Source organism: Pleurodeles waltl, chromosome 5, assembly GCF_031143425.1.
Source record: "Pleurodeles waltl isolate 20211129_DDA chromosome 5, aPleWal1.hap1.20221129, whole genome shotgun sequence".
Taxonomy (NCBI): Eukaryota; Metazoa; Chordata; class Amphibia; order Caudata; family Salamandridae; genus Pleurodeles; species Pleurodeles waltl.
In genome coordinates this window covers 1,872,831,438-1,872,853,130 of record NC_090444.1, presented here as the reverse complement: position 1 = coordinate 1,872,853,130, position 21,693 = coordinate 1,872,831,438, and the positions used below count along the sequence as shown (strand labels likewise).

At 48.0% G+C, this 21,693-nt stretch overlaps 1 protein-coding gene across 1 annotated transcript in view; it reads right to left on the bottom strand.

The window, feature by feature from the left end:
- Nucleotides 1-21,693, bottom strand: part of MEA1 (male-enhanced antigen 1) — a 44,767-nt gene that overhangs the window by 13,047 nt on the left and 10,027 nt on the right. The window contains exon 3 of the mRNA XM_069236431.1: nt 13,990-14,092. Within this exon, the coding sequence (XP_069092532.1) occupies nt 13,990-14,092 (103 nt within the window). The remainder of the gene's footprint in view (nt 1-13,989; nt 14,093-21,693) is intronic.

Below are 21,693 nucleotides of genomic sequence, written 5' to 3'. Positions count from 1 at the left end.
CACCTGTGCATAGGCGCTTGTGCTAACTCAGTAACACTACAGGCTGCAGCATGATCCCGTTCTACACCTGTGCACAGCGCTTGTGCTAACTCAGCAACAAAACAGGCTGCACAATGACCCCGTTCTACACCTGTGCACGGGCGCTCGTGCTAACTCACTACCACTAAAGGCTACAACATGGCCCCGTTCCACAGCTGTGACCAGGCGCTCGTGGTAACTCAGTAACACTACAGGCTGCACCATGATTTCGTTCCACACCTGTGCACGGGCGTTTATGTTCACTCAGTAATACTAAGGGCTGCACCATGACCCCATTCCCCACCTGCACACAGACCCTAGTGATAACTCAGCAACACTACAGGCTGCACCATGACCTCACTCTACAACTGTGCACAGGCGCCTGTGCTGATTAACACCACAGTCTGCACCATGACCCCATTCTACACCTGTGCACAGGTGCTCATGCTAACTCAGTAACACTGTGTGCTACATCATGACCCCTCCTACAACTGTGCGGAGGTGCATGTGCTAACTCAGTAACACTATGGGTTGCACCATGAGCCTGTTCTACACCTGTGCACGGGCGCTTGTGCTAACTCAGTACCACCACAGGCTGCACCATGACCCCGTTCTACATCTGCACACAGGCGCTCGTGATAATTCAGTGACACAACAAGCTACACCATGACCCCATTCTACACCTGTGCACAGGCGCTCATGCTAACTTACTAACACAACAGGCTGCACCATGACCCCGTTCTACAGCTGAGCACAGGCGCTCATGCTTCTACATCTGTGCGCAGGCGCTCGTGCTAACTCACTAACTCTAGAGGCTACATAATGAGCCCGTTCTACACCTGTGCACAGGGGCTCGTGCTAACTCGGTAACACTACAGGGTCCACCATGACGCCGTTCTACACCTCTGCACGGGCGCTCGTGCTAACTCATTAACACTACAGGATACACCCTGACCCTATTCTACACCTGTGCACAGGCGCCCGTGCTAACTCAGTAACACTACAGACTACACCATGACCCGGTTCTACACCTGTGCACATACACTCATGCTAAGTCACTAACAGCAAAGTCTACACCATGATCATGTTCTACACTTGTGCACAGGCTCTCGTGCTAACTCAGTAACACTGTGGGCTGCACCATGACCTGTTCTACACCTGTGCACAGCTGCCTGTGCTGAGTAACACTACAGGCTGCACCATGACTACGTTCTACACCTGTGAACAAGCACTCGCGCTGTAGGAAAGTACCATCTTGCCTGGCATGTTACCCCCATTTTTCACTGTATATATGTTGTTTTAGTTGTATGTCACTGGGACCCTGCCAGCCAGGGCCCCAGTGCTCGTAAGTGTGCCTGAATGTGTTACCTGTGTAGTGACTAACTGTCTCACTGAGGCTCTGCTAACCAGAACCTCAGTGGTTATGCTCTCTCATTTCTTTCCAAATTGTCACTAACAGGCTAGTGACCAATTTTACCAATTCACATTGGCTTACTGGAACACCCTTATAATTCCCTAGTATATGGTACTGAGGTACCCAGGGTATTGGGGTTCCAGGAGATCCCTATGGGCTGCAGCATTTCTTTTGCCACCCATAGGGAGCTCTGACAATTCTTACACAGGCCTGCCACTGCAGCCTGAGTGAAATAACGTCCACGTTATTTCACAGCCATTTTACACTGCGCTTAAGTAACTTATAAGTCACCTATATGTTTAACCTTTACCTGGTAAAGGTTAGGTGCAAAGTTACTTAGTGTGAGGGCACCCTGGCACTAGCCAAGGTGCCCCCACATTGTTCAGGGCCAATTCCCTGGACTTTGTGAGTGCGGGGACACCATTACACGTGTGCACTACATATAGGTCACTACCTATATGTAGCTTCACAATGGTAACTCCGAATATGGCCATGTAATATGTCTATGATCATGGAATTGCCCCCTCTATGCCATCCTGGCATAGTTGACACAATCCCATGATCCCAGTGGTCTGTAGCACAGACCCTGGTACTGCCAAACTGCCTTTCCTGGGGTTTCACTGCAGCTGCTGCTGCTGCCAACCCCTCAGACAGGCTTCTGCCCTCCTGGGGTCCAGCCAGGCCTGGCCCAGGATGGCAGAACAAAGGACTTCCTCTGAGAGAGGGTGTTACACCCTCTCACTTTGGAAAATGGTGTGAAGGCAGGGGAGGAGTAGCCTCCCCCAGCCTCTGGAAATGCTTTCATGGGCACACTTGGTGCCCATTTCTGCATAAGCCAGTCTACACCGGTTCAGGGACCCCTTAGCCCTGCTCTGGCACGAAACTGGACAAAGGAAAGGGGAGTGACCACTCCCCTGACCTGTACCTCCCCTGGGAGGTGCCCAGAGCTCCTCCAGTGTGCTCCAGACCTCTGCCATCTTGGAAACAGAGGTGCTGCTGGCACACTGGACTGCTCTGAGTGGCCAGTGCCATCAGGTGACGTCAGAGACTCCTTCTGATAGGCTCCTTCAGGTGTTGCTAGCCTATCCTCTCTCCTAGGTAGCCAAACCCTCTTTTCTGGCTATTTAGGGTCTCTGTCTCTTGAGATTCCTTAGATAACGAATGCAAGAGCTCATCCGAGTTCCTCTGCATCTCTCTCTTCACCTTCTGCCAAGGAATCGACTGCTGACCGCGCTGGAAGCCTGCAAAACTGCAACATAGTAGCAAAGACGACTACTGCAACTCTGTAACGCTGATCCTGCCGCCTTCTCGACTGTTTTCCTGGTGGTGCATGCTGTGGGGCTAGTCTGCCTCCTCTCTGCACTAGAAGCTCCGAAGAAATCTCCTGTGGGTCGACGGAATCGTCCCCCTACAACCGCAGGTACCAAAGAACTGCATCACCGGTCCCCTGGGTCTCCTCTCAGCACGACGAGCGAGGTCCCTTGAATCCAGCAACTCTGTCCAAGTGACTCCCACAGTCCAGTGACTCTTCAGTCCAAGTTTGGTGGAGGTAAGTCCTTGCCTCCCCACGCCAGACTGCATTGCTGGGAACCGCGACTTTTGCAGCTACTCCGGCCTCCGTGCACTTCCGGCGGAAATCCTTTGTGCACAGTCCAGCCTAGGTCCACGGTACTCTAACCTGCATTGCACGACCTCCTAAGTTGTTCTCCGGCGACGTGGGACTCCTTTGTGCGACTTCGGGTGAGCACCATTTCACGCATCCTCGTAGTGCCTGTTTCTGGCACTTCTGCGGGTGCTGCCTGCTGCTGAGAGGGCTCCTTGTCTTGCTCGACGCCCCCTCTGTCCCCTGACGCAATTGGCGACATCCTGGTCCCTCCTGGGCCACAGCAGCATCCAAAAACCCTTACCGCACGATTTGCAGCTAGCAAGGCTTGTTGGCGGTCTTTCGGCGGGAAAACACTTCTGCACGACTCTCCACGGCGTGAGGGATCCGTCCTCCAAAGGGGAAGTCTCTAGCCCTTGTCGTTCTTGCAGAAACCTACGCTTCTACTGTCCAGTAGCAGCTTCTTTGCACCCACAGCTGGCATTTCCTGGGCATCTGCCCATCTCCGACTTGCTTGTGACTTTTGGACTTGGTCCCCTTGTTCCACAGGTACCCACGACTGGAAATCCATTGTTGTTACATTGTTGGTTTGTGTCTTTCCTGCAGAATTCCCCTATCAGGACTTCTATGTCCTTTGGGGAACTTTAGTGCACTTTGCAATCACTTTTCAGGGTCTTGGGGTGGGCTACTTGTCTAACCCTTACTATTTTCTAATAGTCCCAGCGACCCTCTACAAGGTCACATAGGTTTGGGGTCCATTCGTGGTTCGCATTCCACTTTTGGAGTATATGGTTTGTGTTGCCCCTATCCCTATGTGTCCCCATTGCATCCTATTGTAACTATACATTGTTTGCACTGTTTTCTAATACTATTACTGCATATTTTGGTATTGTGTACATATATCTTGTGTATATTTGCTATCCTCATACTGAGGGTACACTCTGAGATACTTTGGCATATTGTCATAAAAATAAAGTACCTTTATTTTTAGTATATCTGTGTATTGTGTTTTCTTATGATATTGTGCAAGTGACACTAGTGGTACTGTAGGAGCTTCACTCGTCTCCTAGTTCAGCCTAAGCTGCTCTGCTAAGCTACCATTATCTATCAGCCTATGCTGCTAGACACCCTATACACTAATAAGGGATAACTGGGCCTGGTGCAAGGTGCAAGTACCCCTTGGTACTCACTACAAGCCAGTCCAGCCTCCTACATTTGTTGTGCAGCGGTGGGATAAGTGCTTTGAGACTACTTACCACTCTTGTCATTGTACTTTTCATAAGAGAAAAATATACAAAACAAGTTCAGTGTATGTACACATAACTAAAAAGTTTTGCATTTCCTCTTTTCACTCTTTTCTAAGTGCTGAAAAGTACTTCTAAACTTTCTAAAAAGTTCTTAAAAGTTTAAAAAGTTTTTTTTCTGTCTTTCTAAAAGCTCTAAAAACTTTTTCTCACTTTTTCTGTCACTTAAACTCTTTCTAAAATGTCTGGCACAGGCCAAAATGTTGATCTGTCCAAACTTGCATATGATCACCTTAGCTGGAAAGGAGCAAGGAGTCTCTGCATAGAGAGAGGTTTGAGTGTAGGGAAGAATCCTTCCTTGGAATTGTTACTTAACATGCTTAAAGAACAAGATAAGGCCAAAAGGGCCCCATCTGTTGAAAAAGTAGCTAATGGTTCCCAATCTGATCCAGGGACAACCCTAGGAAAAGATTCAGGAAAGAAACTTCAGAGCCTGCCCATTACTAGACAGTCTAGCATAGTTGGTACTGATGTAGAGTCATACCATACAGATAGTGTTGTCTCACATCATAGCAAGAGCATTCATTCTCACCATAGTAGAAGTGATGTTTCTGTTAACCAAGCTGTTAGGGTGCCCTCTGTAAGGGACAGGTCTCCTTCAGTCCATTCTCATCATACTTCTGTTTCAAGACATGTCCCTCCCACCCACCCTGATGACAGATTGTTAGAAAGGGAGCTCAATAGATTGAGAGTGGAACAAACCAGACTGAAGCTCAAGAAGCAACAGCTGGATTTGGAGAGACAGACTTTAGAAGTAGAGAAGGAGAGACAGAAACTGGGTTTAGAAACCCATGGTGACAGCAGCAGTATTCCCCATAGTCATCCTGCAAAAGAGCATGATTGCAGGAATCTGCACAAGATAGTTCCCCCTTATAAGGAGGGGGATGACATTAACAAGTGGTTTGCTGCACTTGAGAGGGCCTGTGCTGTACAGGATGTCCCTCAAAGGCAGTGGGCTGCTATCCTATGGCTATCATTTAGTGGAAAAGGTAGGGATAGGCTCCTTACTGTGAAAGAAAATGAAGCCAATGATTACAAAGTTCTTAAGAATGCACTCCTGGATGGTTATGGCTTAACCACTGAACAATACAGGATAAAGTTCAGAGAGACCAAAAAGGAGTCTTTACAAGACTGGGTTGATTTCATTGACCATTCAGTGAAGGCCTTGGAGGGGTGGTTACATGGCAGTAAAGTTACTGATTATGACAGCCTGTATAACTTGATCCTGAGAGAGCATATTCTTAATAATTGTGTGTCTGATTTGTTGCACCAGTACTTGGTGGACTCTGATCTGACCTCTCCCCAAGAATTGGGAAAGAAGGCAGACAAATGGGTCAGAACAAGGGTGAACAGAAAAGTTCATACAGGGGGTGACAAAGATGGCAACAAGAAGAAGGATGGTAAGTCTTCTGACAAGGGTGGGGACAAATCTAAAAATGAGTCTTCATCAGGCCCACAAAAACACTCTGGTGGGGGTGGTGGGCCCAAATCCTCTTCTAATCAAAACAAGGAAAAGAAACCATGGTGCTATTTATGTAAAATAAAAGGCCATTGGACAACAGATCCCAGTTGTCCAAAGAAAAGCACCAAGCCTCCTACCACTACAACCCCTACTGCTACACCTAGTGTCCCTACTAATAGCAGTGGTGGTGGGAGTAAATCTACTAATAGCCAATCCAAGGGAGTAGCTGGGCTCACTTTTGGTAACTTAGTTGGGGTTGGTCTTGTTAGGGAGACCACAGAGGCTGTGTTAGTCTCTGAGGGGGCTATTGATTTAGCCACCTTAGTTGCTTGTCCCCTTAATATGGATAAGTACAAGCAGCTACCCCTAATAAATGGTGTTGAGGTTCAGGCCTACAGGGACACTGGTGCCAGTGTGACTATGGTCATAGAGAAACTGGTCCACCCTGAACAACACCTACTTGGTCACCAGTACCAAGTAACCGATGCTCACAACAACACACTTAGCCACCCCATGGCTGTTGTAAATCTCAACTGGGGGGGGTTACTGGTCCAAAGAAAGTTGTGGTAGCCACAGATTTACCTGTAGACTGTCTACTAGGAAATGATTTGGAGACATCAACTTGATCAGATGTGGAGTTGGAGGCCCATGCAGCAATGCTGGGCATCCCAGGGCATATTTTTGCTTTAACCAGGGCTGAGGCCAAAAAGCAAAAAGGACAGGGAAGCTTGGATCCTGGAACAATGGACCAAGTGCTCCCTAAAGCTAGGGCTAGTAGAAGTAAAGCACTTCCTACTATCCCTCCCTCCACAGTGGATTCTAATTCTGAGGAAGAAGAATTTCCACCCTGTGCAGAACCTACACCAGAGGAGCTGGAAGCAGACACTGCTGAGCTTTTGGGTGAAGGGGGGCCTGCCAGGGAGGAGCTGAGTGTGGCACAGCAAACCTGTCCCACACTAGAGGGTCTAAGACAGCAAGCTGTCAAACAGGCTCATGGGGATGTCAGTGACTCTCACAGAGTTTACTGGGAGGACAACCTCTTGTACACTGAAGCAAGGGATCCTAAACCTGGAACTGCCAGGAGGTTAGTGATTCCTCAAGAGTACAGAAAGTTCCTCTTAACTCTAGCCCACGACATTCCCCTAGCTGGACATCTGGGACAAATGAAAACTTGGGACAGGCTTGTTCCCCTGTTTCATTGGCCTAGGATGTCTGAGGACACAAAGGAATTTTGTAAGTCCTGTGAAACCTGTCAAGCCAGTGGCAAGACAGGTGGCACTCCAAAGGCACCCCTTATTCCACTGCCTGTGGTTGGGGTTCCCTTTGAAAGGGTAGGGGTTGACATAGTTGGCCCCCTTGACCCTCCTACTGCTTCAGGCAATAGGTTTATCTTGGTGGTAGTGGACCATGCCACAAGATATCCTGAAGCAATTCCTGTGAAACCTGTCAAGCCAGTGGCAAGACAGGTGGCACTCCAAAGGCACCCCTTATTCCACTGCCTGTGGTTGGGGTTCCCTTTGAAAGGGTAGGGGTTGACATAGTTGGCCCCCTTGACCCTCCTACTGCTTCAGGCAATAGGTTTATCTTGGTGGTAGTGGACCATGCCACAAGATATCCTGAAGCAATTCCTTTAAGGACCACTACAGCACCTGCAGTGGCAAAGGCCCTCCTGGGAATATTTTCTAGGGTGGGCTTCCCAAAGGAAGTAGTATCAGACAGGGGAAGCAATTTCATGTCTGCATACTTAAAGGCCATGTGGAAGGAGTGTGGTGTGACTTACAAGTTCACTACACCCTATCATCCACAAACAAATGGACTGGTGGAGAGATTTAACAAAACTCTCAAAGGCATGATTATGGGTCTCCCTGAAAAACTCCGCAGGAGATGGGATATCCTGTTACCATGCCTCCTTTTTGCCTACAGGGAGGTACCCCAGAAAGGAGTGGGCTTCAGCCCCTTTGAACTCCTCTTTGGACACCCTGTTAGGGGTCCACTAACACTTGTCAAGGAGGGTTGGGAACAACCTTTAAAAGCTCCAAAACAAGATATTGTGTATTATGTGCTTGGCCTCAGATCAAGGATGGCTGAGTATATGAAAAAGGCCAGTAAAAATCTTCAGGCCAGCCAAGAGCTCCAGAAGCAATGGCATGACCAGAAGGCTGTTTTGGTTCAGTACCAACCAGGGCAGAAAGTGTGGGTCTTGGAGCCTGTGGCCCCAAGAGCACTCCAAGATAAATGGAGTGGACCCCACACAATTGTTGAGAAAAAGGGTGAAGTCACCTATTTAGTTGACTTAGGCACTGCCAGGAGTCCCCTTAGGGTGCTCCATGTCAATCGCCTGAAACCCTACTATGACAGGGCTGATCTCACCCTGCTCATGGCAACTGATGAGGGACAGGAAGAAGACAGTGATCCTCTACCTGATCTCTTCTCTTCCACAGAACAAGATGCTCTAGTGGGAGGTGTAGTTTTGGCTGATTGTCTTACTGCTGAGCAGAAAGACCATTGCATAAATCTCCTGGGTCAGTTTTCTGAACTCTTCTCTACTGTGCCAGGTACCACTTCTTGGTGTGAGCACACTATAGATACTGGAGACAGCTTGCCTGTCAAAAGTAAGATCTATAGGCAGCCTGACCATGTCAGGGACTGCATAAAGCAAGAGGTGCAGAAAATGTTAGAACTGGGAGTGGTTGAGCACTCTGAAAGTCCATGGGCCTCTCCTGTGGTACTTGTACCAAAACCTCATTCCAAGGATGGAAAGAAGGAAATGCGGTTTTGTGTAGATTATAGAGGTCTCAACCAGGTAACCAAAACTGATACTCACCCTATACCCAGGGCAGATGAGCTCATAGATACACTGGCATCTGCCAAGTATCTAAGCACTTTTGATTTGACTGCAGGGTATTGGCAGATCAAATTATCAGAAGATGCTAAACCTAAAACTGCATTTTCAACCATTGGAGGACATTACCAGTTCACAGTAATGCCTTTTGGATTGAAAAATGCACCTGCCACTTTTCAGAGGTTGGTGAACACAGTCCTGCAAGGGCTGGAAGCTTTTAGTGCAGCATATTTGAACGATATAGCTGTCTTTAGCTCCAGCTGGGATGATCACCTGGTCCACCTATGGAAAGTTTTGGAGGCCCTGCAAAAGGCAGGCCTCACTATCAAGGCTTCAAAGTGCCAGATAGGGCAGGGGAAGGTGGTTTATCTGGGACACCTTGTTGGTGGGGAACAGATTGCACCACTTCAGGGGAAAATCCAAACTATTATAGATTGGGTTCCCCCTACTACTCAGACTCAAGTGAGAGCCTTCCTAGGCCTCACTGGGTATTACAGGAGGTTCATTAAGAACTATGGCTCCATTGCAGCCCCTCTTAATGACCTCACATCCAAAAAGATGCCTAAAAAGGTATTATGGACAGCAAACTGTCAGAAAGCTTTTGAGGAGCTGAAGCGGGCCATGTGCTCTGCACCTGTCCTGAAAAGCCCTTGTTACTCTAAAAAATTCTATGTCCAAACTGATGCTTCTGAATTAGGAGTAGGGGCAGTCCTATCACAACTTAATTCTGAGGGCCAGGATCAACCTGTTGCTTTTATTAGTAGGAGGTTGACCCCTAGAGAAAAGCGTTGGTCTGCCATAGAGAGGGAGGCCTTTGCTGTGGTCTGGGCTCTGAAGAAGTTGAGGCCATACCTGTTTGGCACTCACTTCATTGTTCAGACAGACCACTAACCTCTACTTTGGCTAAAACAAATGAAAGGTGAAAATCCTAAATTATTGAGGTGGTCCATATCCCTACAGGGAATGGACTATACAGTGGAACATAGACCTGGGAGTAGCCACTCCAATGCAGATGGACTCTCCAGTTATTTCCACTTAGACAATAAAGACTCATCAGGTCATGGCTAGTCTTATTGTCCTTCGTTTGGGGGGAGGTTGTGTAGGAAAGTACCATCTTGCCTGGCATGTTACCCCCATTTTTCACTGTATATATGTTGTTTTAGTTGTATGTGTCACTGGGACCCTGCCAGCCAGGGCCCCAGTGCTCATAAATGTGCCTGAATGTGTTACCTGTGTAGTGACTAACTGTCTCACTGAGGCTCTGCTAACCAGAACCTCAGTGGTTATGCTCTCTCATTTCTTTCCAAATTGTCACTAACAGGCTAGTGACCAATTTTACCAATTCACATTGGCTTACTGGAACACCCTTATAATTCCCTAGTATATGGTACTGAGGTACCCAGGGTATTGGGGTTCCAGGAGATCCCTATGGGCTGCAGCATTTCTTTTGCCACCCATAGGGAGCTCTGACAATTCTTACACAGGCCTGCCACTGCAGCCTGAGTGAAATAACGTCCACGTTATTTCACAGCCATTTACCACTGCACTTAAGTAACTTATAAGTCACCTATATGTCTAACCTTTACCTGGTAAAGGTTAGGTGCAAAGTTACTTAGTGTGAGGGCACCCTGGCACTAGCCAAGGTGCCCCCACATTGTTCAGGGCCAATTCCCTGGACTTTGTGAGTGCGGGGACACCATTACACTACCTATATGTAGCTTCACAATGGTAACTCCGAATATGGCCATGTAACATGTCTATGATCATGGAATTGCCCCCTCTATGCCATCCTGGCATAGTTGACACAATCCCATGATCCCAGTCGTCTGTAGCACAGACCCTGGTACTGCCAAACTGCCTTTCCTGGGGTTTCACTGCAGCTGCTGCTGCTGCCAACCCCTCAGACAGGCTTCTGCCCTCCTGGGGTCCAGCCAGGCCTGGCCCAGGATGGCAGAACAAAGGACTTCCTCTGAGAGAGGGTGTTACACCCTCTCCCTTTGGAAAATGGTGTGAAGGCAGGGGAGGAGTAGCCTCCCCAGCCTCTGGAAATGCTTTCATGGGCACATTTGGTGCCCATTTCTGCATAAGCCAGTCTACACCGGTGAGGGGACCCCTTAGCCCTGCTCTGGCGCGAAACTGGACAAAGGAAAGGGGAGTGACCACTCCCCTGACCTGTACCTCCCCTGGGAGGTGCCCAGAGCTCCTCCAGTGTGCTCCAGACCTCTGCCATCTTGGAAACAGAGGTGCTGCTGGCACACTGGACTGCTCTGAGTGGCCAGTGCCATCAGGTGACGTCAGAGACTCCTTCTGATAGGCTCCTTCAGGTGTTGCTAGCCTATCCTCTCTCCTAGGTAGCCAAACCCTCTTTTCTGGCTATTTAGGGTCTCTGTCTCTTGGGATTCCTTAGATAACGAATGCAAGAGCTCATCCGAGTTCCTCTGCATCTCTCTCTTCACCTTCTGCCAAGGAATCGACTGCTGACCGCGCTGGAAGCCTGCAAAACTGCAACATAGTAGCAAAGACGACTACTGCAACTCTGTAACGCTGATCCTGCCGCCTTCTCTACTGTTTTCCTGGTGGTGCATGCTGTGGGGGTAGTCTGCCTCCTCTCTGCACTAGAAGCTCCGAAGAAATCTCCCGTGGGTCGACGGAATCGTCCCCCTGCAACCGCAGGTACCAAAGAACTGCATCACCGGTCCCCTGGGTCTCCTCTCAGCACGACGAGCGAGGTCCCTTGAATCCAGCAACTCTGTCCAAGTAACTCCCACAGTCCAGTGACTCTTCAGTCCAAGTTTGGTGGAGGTAAGTCCTTGCCTCCCCACGCCAGACTGCATTGCTGGGAACCGCGACTTTTGCAGCTACTCCGGCCTCCGTGCACTTCCGGCGGAAATCCTTTGTGCACAGTCCAGCCTGGGTCCACGGCACTCTAACCTGCATTGCACGACCTCCTAAGTTGTTCTCCGGCGACGTGGGACTCCTTTGTGCGACTTCGGGTGAGCACCATTTCACGCATCCTCGTGGTGCCTGTTTCTGGCACTTCTGCGGGTGCTGCCTGCTGCTGAGAGGGCTCCTTGTCTTGCTCGACGCCCCCTCTGTCCCCTGACGCAATTGGCGACATCCTGGTCCCTCCTGGGCCACAGCAGCATCCAAAAACCCTTCCAGCACGATTTGCAGCTAGCAAGGCTTGTTGGCGGTCTTTCGGCGGGAAAACACTTCTGCACGACTCTCCACGGCGTGAGGGATCCGTCCTCCAAAGGGGAAGTCTCTAGCCCTTGTCGTTCTTGCAGAAACCTACGCTTCTACTGTCCAGTAGCAGCTTCTTTGCACCCACAGGTGGCATTTCCTGGGCATCTGCCCATCTCCGACTTGCTTGTGACTTTTGGACTTGGTCCCCTTGTTCCACAGGTACCCACGACTGGAAATCCATCGTTGTTGCATTGTTGGTTTGTGTCTTTCCTGCAGAATTCCCCTATCACGACTTCTATGTCCTTTGGGGAACTTTAGTGCACTTTGCACTCACTTTTCAGGGTCTTGGGGTGGGCTATTTGTCTAACCCTTACTATTTTCTAATAGTCCCAGCGACCCTCTACAAGGTCACATAGGTTTGGGGTCCATTCGTGGTTCGCATTCCACTTTTGGAGTATATGGTTTGTGTTGCCCCTATCCCTATGTGTCCCCATTGCATCCTATTGTAACTATACATTGTTTGCACTGTTTTCTAATACTATTACTGCATATTTTGGTATTGTGTACATATATCTTGTGTATATTTGCTATCCTCATACTGAGGGTACACTCTGAGATACTTTGGCATATTGTCATAAAAATAAAGTACCTTTATTTTTAGTATATCTGTGTATTGTGTTTTCTTATGATATTGTGCAAGTGACACTAGTGGTACTGTAGGAGCTTCACTCGTCTCCTAGTTCAGCCTAAGCTGCTCTGCTAAGCTACCATTATCTATCAGCCTATGCTGCTAGACACCCTATACACTAATAAGGGATAACTGGGCCTGGTGCAAGGTGCAAGGTGCAAGTAACCCTTGGTACTCACTACAAGCCAGTCCAGCCTCCTACACGCGCTACCTCAGTACCACTACAGGCTACACCAGGACCCCTCTACACCTGTGCACAGGCGCTCGTGCTAACTCACTAACACCACAGGCTGTGCTATGACCCCGTTCTACACCAGTGCACGTGCGCTTGTGCTAACTCAGTAATATTACAGGCTGCACCATAGCCCCTCCTAAACCTGTGCACAGGCGCTCATGCTAACTCACTAACTCTACAGGCTACACCATGACCCCGTTCCAACCTGTGCACCGATGCTCGTGCTAACTCAGTAACACTACGGGCTGCACCATGAGCCCCTTTTACACCTGTGCACAGACGCTCGTGCTAACTCACTAACACTACAGGCTACACCATGATCCCCTTCTACACCTGTGAACAGGCGCCCGTGCTAACTCAGTAACACTACGGGCTGCACCATGAGCCTGTTCTACACCTGTGCAATGATGCTCGTGCTAACTCAGTAACACTACAGGCTGCACAATGACCCCATTCTACATCTGTGCAGGAGATTACAGCTTGGACATACAGAGCAGCATCTGGTAGAGTGTGTTTGATCCACGTAGGTCTGCAGGTCATGCACTAGCTTTGCTGTGTCACCACGCTGGCGAGTGGGATTTTCAGGACCTGCCCCACAACCTGTAGCATATTCATGATAAGGTCGATGGTGAGCGCCTGATGCCAGCATATAGAGGCACTGGCCGTATGTCTCTAAATGTATACATTTGTACCACAACAGCGCATGGCTATATAGCTTTTTTTTTTTTTAGACTGTATTTCAGAGCAAACATTGCAAATCTAGCCCCTCTAGGCACTGATCTCATTATCAGCCTTAGTACAGAGGATTTCTTCATCAGTTCATGGAACAATAATAGAGATAACATGATTATGATTTTAGCGCACACCACAAACTGACTTGCTTTGAGGCGCCTAAGCAGAGGAGAGATATGCTCAGTATTGACACTGGAAGTATAAAAACATGAATGGTCTCTGCTTGGATATAAAAAGACTCTTTAAAATGACTGACTTGCAGGTCTTCGGGTTGGGCTGAGCCTGAGGGCTATCTTACGGAACACTGGAGCATATAGTAAAGCAGGCCAGGGATGCGAAGAGGCTGAGCCGGACCCACAAGAATCTGTACAGGAGAGCCGTAAGGTGGCTGAGCACATGTCCAGTCTACTCCAGGGATCTGGATGAGAGTACAGACACAGGAGGCAGCACAGACATGAAATGCACACTGTGATCCTTTCCGACAGTACCGCTGGCCGAGGTTTACCTGCGTCCATGGGAATGGAGGTCTGAGTATCGGTGGTCGAGGTTCCCACTGCATCCTCGTCATCACTGTCCACAGGAGGATCCGGGAGGTGCAGCCTCATCTCCTGTAGAAACAGATGCAACAGTGTCAGACACCAGACGGAAATCGAGAGGGAGCTGGGGAACAGAACAGGCCTGTCGCTGGTCATCGAATATTACCACAGACTTAATACAGAATCAGAAGGACACCGAACAACCCTCGCTATGGATGCGAAACCACAGGTCCTCATCAACATTAGCAGGGACAAGGTACATTAGGACGATTCCACGTGTGTACTTCGAGACTGCAGCGCTCCTCAGATTACTCTATCTGACAACTTCCTGTGGTCATGTGTGTACTTTTGGAATTCAGTGACAGGAGCGCTCTGTGTGATGTGACCAACAACTAAACAACTCAGAGCTGTATGTGACGGTTTGTACAATCTTAGGTGCCCCACTTCTTACCTGCATCAATGGTGTCACTGAGGTTGTAACACTTCACAATCACACGTAGTTCAATGAAGTCTCACTCTTTTCTACAACGATCAGACTGAATCCCACCCCCTCCAAGCACCTCTGCAGTTTGTGGGGTCTCGCTTTTCCCAACAGCGTGTGGGTCCCTCGTTTATCAGCAGCAGTTGCCCTGCTCTACCTCAATGCAACCCAAGCCCCTCCGCTCGGTATCCACTCCACAGCAGCACGAGGCCAGGACACCGTACACTGAACCTGGACTGGCTACCACCTCTGCAGAGTGAAGCGGCTCTCGCTGCTCTGCTCTGGATGGAGGCTCTTGGTGGCTGGTGCCGCTTGGGAGTAGTTCAAGAGAACACACTTCATAGCGACTGCTGCTGTACTAGCGCCTACTGGCACCAAACACTGCCAAGAGGAGAGCGGGCAAAGGATGCGTGCCACAGGCAGTGCACCCACTTCCAGATTTCCAGGTGATGTGCTTGGGCTCCACTGGAAGGGATAAACGACAGGTTCCATAATGCCACACTGCAGTGCGCAGAGTTCATTTTCGAGGTCATCTGTATAAAAACGTCTCTGTACATCTATGGGCTCCGCGGCAAGTTGTCCTAAGAGCATCATTTAGTTTGTACTCAACAACCTATACTGTGTCCCTGGCTTTCTCTTGCTGTGGTGTCTAACTTCTTCACTAGCTGTGTTACCACTTCTAGGGCACATGCAAACCTGACTTTTCAGCACACCTGCTGGTTTGGCACCTGTATTGTGCGAGGGAACAGAACTACTAATCTGTCACAATGAAAATTGCACTTTTGCATGAAGTTCCAAATCACCTGCCTCAGTAATATGTATTAGGCAGGAAGCAGCTTAAACTTGAATGCAAGGATGGAGGCCTGTGAGGGACAGCTTGTGCATCTTGTTTTGTTCTGCAGATTTGGGGAGCGCACTATCACGGGGTGCCGAGCAGGTGAGAGTCTAGACACACGTAGGGCCTAGTGGGACTACTCGAAAAGCCAGGGCTTCAGCTTCTTACAGAATTCAAGAAGTGAGGAGGAGTCTCCAATGTGCAGCAGCAGCAGCTCGTTCCTTGCTTTAGGAGCGATGTTGGAGACGTTTGATTGCTGGATCTGGTTTTGCATGTGTGTGGGATTTGTGCAACTAGGAGTCCGGACGAGCAGAGGTGTATGGAAGGTTAGTGAAAGCAGATGCGATTGGTAACGTATTCTGGGCCTATGTTATGTAGTGCCCTGAAAGTGTGGGTGAGGAGCTTGAATGTGCTCTTTTGTGAACAGGGAGGCAGTGGAGCTCCTTCCGGGGTGGTGTGATGTGAGTGCGGCGTGAGAGGTTAAGTGTGCTCACAGCCGCCAATGTTCTGAATGGTCCGCAGCCTTCTGGTGAGTTTTTTTTTACTGGTCTCGGCATAGAAGGTGTTCCCATAGTCCAGCCTTCTTGTGACCGGGGGGTGCAGGACGTTTTTCTGGATACAGAGTGGGACCAGTTTGAAAATCTTGCTCAGCATCCTCAGGGTATGCAACCACTGGTGACAGGCACCCCTGCAGGTGGCAGCCGAGGCGTCCGGCTAGTGTTCTCTACCCAAAAAGTGTTCCTGCACCTCCCATTTATTTCACAGTTTTCTCTTCTCACAGCTACTCTCCTGAACTCTCTCACTCATCCTTTCTCTTCTTCTTACATGATCCTGAGCCCTCCCTTTCTCCATCTTACAAACCATCCTCTCACACTTCCCACATTTTTCATTCTCGAGCTCATTTCTGTCCACCCTAGGATACTGTACTCTCTCTCTATCTAGCTATCCTCCTCCCTCCCCTTGAGGCGTCACACACACTTGCTGTCCCGCATACACTTGTCCCTTTCTCACACATACCTCTCACAAACGCACATTACCTTCCCTCCTTCAGATTCTCCTCTCGCTCGCAGGTCCTGTTTACTTGCCTTTCTCAGGCCAGTCCCTTTTACTGAGCCCTCTCTTGCTAATTGTACCTTCTCTCTCCCCTCCTGTTTCTCACAAGTGTTTTCAAGTTTTTGCTCTCTCCATTACAAAGCAACACCATCAAGAATTACTGTTTTTTTCTCCATAATCACTGCAGTTCTGAATCATTTCTTTTCAAATTACTTTGGTGAAAACAAAACTGTGTCCTACAATTGGGTAATATCGACTGATGCAGTTTCTAAACAGAAAGTCCAATGTAGGATTGATTTTGTTGAATCAGTGCAGTGATATTTTCAAGATCAAACGGAGATATTTAGTTGTGAAAATGGAGCAAACTGAAGGTTTGGGGTTATCTACAGCTGCTGGAGCTGGTGTTCATGCACCGTTTTCTCACATATTGCGGAGCAGACTTCGCCGAGGTGGTCACTGTTACTTGGAGCCACCCAACCACAGCCTAAGTAACTCTAGACAGGCACAGTGCAGCCAGCAACTCCAAAAAGGCTTTGAAAGCACATGCACCAGGCCTCGGTGTAACATCTGCTCAAACATAATAAAGGCTCCCACTGGTGGAATGGAATGTGAAATCCTGTTCTCCCGGGTGATGCCCTCACATGTACTTGTTAGGCTCATCGGTGTGAGCCACGTGTGTGCATCTGCCCTTAAGGTTTCAGAGACCTCTCATCTCAGCAAGGACCTGTCCAGATTCCATCATTAGTGCATTTAGGTCAACCCCACGATCATACTCGTTCTTTCCTCTCCAAGGGCTTCTTCTTTCATTAATAAAGGAGATTTGACGCATGTTAGGCACAGAGGTTCATCCGTGGAAAGGTGGGTGAACCTTCTCAGAGATTCAGCATCAGGCACCTGTCCTGCGTATCTGATTTGAACTGATAACTTCACTTAGGCCACTCCCCGGTTCTTTGCTGGCCCACTGGCAAAAAAATGATGTGGGAACCAACGCAATCAAAGCCTATGACAATAGTGTAGTAAATGAGTTTCATGAAGGCAGGTAATGCCCCCACCCCTCTAGATCTTTCAGGAGGGAAAGTATTGCCTGCTCGTTTGGGGCATTTAGCCCTTTGACATTCTCGCTGGCAATTTTCACAGATGGAGTGGAACATTATCTGTGTGGTCCAGGGCATTGTTCCAGCGGGTTTTAGTTGTGACGGATCCATTGGTATTGTGCCTTTAGTCAGGCTTATCTACACACTTGGGGGGTAGGGAGGGAGCAAGGTACTTCTTGTCATCTAGTTTGCATGTCAGAGGGGTGGTGGAAATCCTAATATATAAGAGCGTTCCATTCCAAAGATGATCATGGAAGATGCATAATAGTATCAGGCACCCTGGGACGAGCATAGGTTACATTTGTCAATGTTTATTGCCTAAATAAATATAGATAACCTGGATTTCTTCACATCATTTTTTATGGCATAAAACGAGATGACACCATGTATGGTATTTTTGGGAGCTGACTTCAGTCATAAAGACAGAGACTGATCAAAACATCAATCCGTACACACTGCATCCATTATTACACAGGAGAAACAATATAAACTAATCAAATGTAAACTGAGTGACATCCAGAGAAGTGTGAACCCTGAGATTTGAGAGTATACATACTATTCCTCGGTCCACGATGCCTTGTCACGTCTAGGATACAAGCTCCTGCCAGGAGGCCCCACACCTCTTGATGAGGTTTTTGAAAGGTTTTCAACATTTGTTTTCACCAAAACCCTTTGTGATGTCCCAGTGGGACTTGGTCCAGGTCCTCACATTCTTCACGTGCACCCGTTTGGAGCTGCGATACAGTTGTCCCGGGAGACTTTTGACCTTAAAGATAGTCCTTCTTGTCACCACACCATTGGCTGGATGTGCGAGTGACCTTCAGACAAAAAACATGATGGCCACCTAGGAGCTCTAACTACTTAAGTTCCAAGTCTATCAATTGACGCAAGCTCTGATTAGTCAACTGATTTATTACCTTTTTTGTCCATCCTTGTGTTTATCACCTTGGTTATCAATCAGGTTACCAGGAAGGTTTATTGTTTCACTCACATGCACGTGTGATCACTATTTTCACAGAGCATGGCTGTTGTTTACTGTAAATGCTATGTACACATCCAACCCTTGGATCTACTGTTTTCATTATTTATAATATACACCGTATATAAAGTACAATTCAGGTCACCTGAACGTGTCATGAGCACACGTTGGTCACTTGATTGGATTCAATACAATCAATGAATGTACCACTTCCGCTCCACCTTAATGGCACTTATAAGGACTTTTGTTGTTTTTTGAGAGGTAGAGAGAACTGGTGGAGTCTAGATCAGACTACGGTTCATGTTGGAAATGGTCCTTTCTACAGGGCCATTCCCAAACGTTTGCCTTTCTCCTCCTGTTTTTCTGACTCTCTTTTTCTTGGCTTTAGGACTCTGGGCACTTTACCACTGCTAATCAGTGCTGAAGTGCATGTGCTCTCTCCCCTAAAACTTGGTATAATTGGCTTACACCTATGTGGCTTATTAATTTACCTGCAAGTCCCTTGTAAAGGTGTATACCATATACCCAGAGTCTGTAAATTAAATGCTACTAGTGGGCCTGCAGCGCTGATTGCGCCACCCAAAGAAGTAGCCTTTCAAACTTGCTTCAGGCCTGCCGCGGCAGTGACTGTGTGCGCATTTACTGTCACATTGACTTGGCAATTCAAACTACTTGCCAAGGCCTAAACTCCCTTTTTACTACACCAAGGTCATCCCTAAGGTAGGCCCTAGATAGCCCTATGGGCACAGTGCTTTGTATGTAAAAGGTAGGACATATATGTGTTACATGTCCTAGTTGTGGTAAACAGCCCAGTTTGTGTTTCACTTCTGTGAGTGCTGCTTCTCTCAGAGGTTTGCATTGGGAATTCACTTATATAATTTATATAAGTGGTAATTTCCGATTTATAAGGAGTAGCGTGGATATGTTTGGTATGTTTAGAATGGTAGCGCAAAATCCTGCTTACTGGTGTAGGTGGATTTTATATTACTATTTTATAAATGCCACTGTTAGAAAGTTTTGTGCATTCTCTGCAGACAGCCATCATACAGCGAGGGTTAGGTGTGACAGGGTTACAGCTGCATACTAATGGTCTTCCTGGGCTGGGAGAGAGGGAGGCGGGGCGCACTTTACACTTAAATAGGCTGTCTGATGCTCTCACACTAAGGGCTTGTTTACCCACTACTGATGTCTGGAGCCAGGGCTGGGATTGAAAAGTGGTGTTGTGCACTTCTGAAGTTCTTTTAAGTGCCCCTGATATAAAAAAAACGAAATGAGTATAGGTGCAGGGGTTGTTCCTCATGTTGTAGGACACTGCGTGGGACTTGCTGTCAGATGCTGCTGGCTGGACGGGCTGCACCTGAGGACGGCAGTACTGCCAAGAAGGAGCCGCCATCTGGACCGCTGGACCTGTGGCCCTTGGCTGCTGCCTGTACTTGTTGGGCTGCAGAGGTTACTACTATTGCGCCTAGCTGCCTTATGTGCTTGCCTTCTGCTGCTTTTTCTGCATTTTGGTGCTCCCCAGTTGTCTCCAGGGCTAAGTAGTGTGCCCCCCCATGTTGTTGCGAGTCCCACATTAGGCATTAGAATCTGTTTGCTCGGGAGAGGGTGGTGAGTCGTACAATGTCCTTCTCTGGACCATGTGCTGAGTGCTGTGGACGGTTTCCCATGCAAGCCCTTCCAGGATGCCTTTTTGCGAGGCGTACACGATGTGCCTCTTTACATGATGTGAAAGGGGTCATAGAAAGTACTATAAGGTACCGGCCTCCCATCCTATTCTTGGGGTCTCTTTTACAACCACCCCAGCATCACTAGCGGGGTCGCGACCCTGGTAGTTCTTCCTTCCCTTGTGGTCTCCACAAGCTCTAGAAACCCCAAGGCTGAGACTGCACATTCTAGTTCCCCAGGAATTCCCAGCTCCAGCCGGTTCAGCTCCTCATGGGACCCATGAACATTATGCCCAGTGGCTCCTCTTCCTTGTGAACAGTGCACGGGTGAGCGCTGGACGGCACGCCTGAGCTCTTACTTGGCAAATGGGTTTAAGGATCGTTGACCAACCCTTGCTGGCTCCTTGGAGGATGCTTGACTCGAAAGCCCACCAAGGACAGTGCAGGCCTCCCCCTCTCACAAGGGAACAAACTCCAAGTCTCATGATGCCTAAATTCCAGTGACAAAGGAACTTTAGAGAGCACAATTCTTTAAAAGTGGCTCTGCCTTAGACGACAGATCTCTGCAAGAGTTTGCTTCATAGCAATTTTGGTTTGTAGGTTTTATCTGCCTGAGAAGAGATATTGGTTTTCCATTCATTCGGTGCCTGGACTCCCTCACTGCCTATAACTTTCTTGTTCCTCCTGAATGTTGGCTTCTGATCGACGTGGGTCTTGCATTGCCTCTATGGAACTATCATATACCACACGTTAACCCCCCATTTATGGCGACAGTCCTTCATGCTACGGAGTACTCAGTGGTAACCTGCAGCGTTCAGGTATAGAGTGGTTTAAAAAGATGCATTTTGCCTCCTGTCCCTTTTGTGTTTTTCTCTGGCTTGTTTGCCAGCACTGAGGTGGGCAGAGGGCTTGGTCACATTAGTTCAGGCCCCTATAGACCTATAAAGACAATGAAATGCACTACATGATACTAAAGGTAATGCTTATTCAGGAGTCCGCAGCTGCATTTAAAATTAAATAATATTAACCAAATGAAGTGTATGTAAATAAAGAAGCACTGCATAAAACTGAAAAAAAAATTAATGTTAAGAAAATACGAAAGAATTTGCAGTTAGAAGTTAAAAATGTATTTGGCGCTTCAGGTTGATTCGTTGGAGCCGTGCAAATGAACCAAACCGAATATAGTATGAAGGATGGTGCCCTCAGCTGGATTTTGAAAAGCCTCAACCTTTCCATTAAAATACATATTTTGTTTCTTAAAACAGATGTTTGAGAATTCAATAACAGATTACATAATTTGCGTATTTGTTGATGAGTGCCTGTTTCTGTATTTTTGTGTATTGTTTTGAGGTTCAATTTATCCAAATTCCTTAAGATCGAATCCCCGGCTTCCAATGATGGTTCATTGGGCTCGAAAGAAGTCAAAAAGTTAAGAACTAGTGAACAGAGCGATGCTGGAGTCTCACATTTACATGAATAAATGTGGGGGTCACTAAAATCTTACTTTTCTGTAACACAAAAACTGTTGTATTGGTGGCTGTGAGAAAGGAAGCTGGAAACATATTCA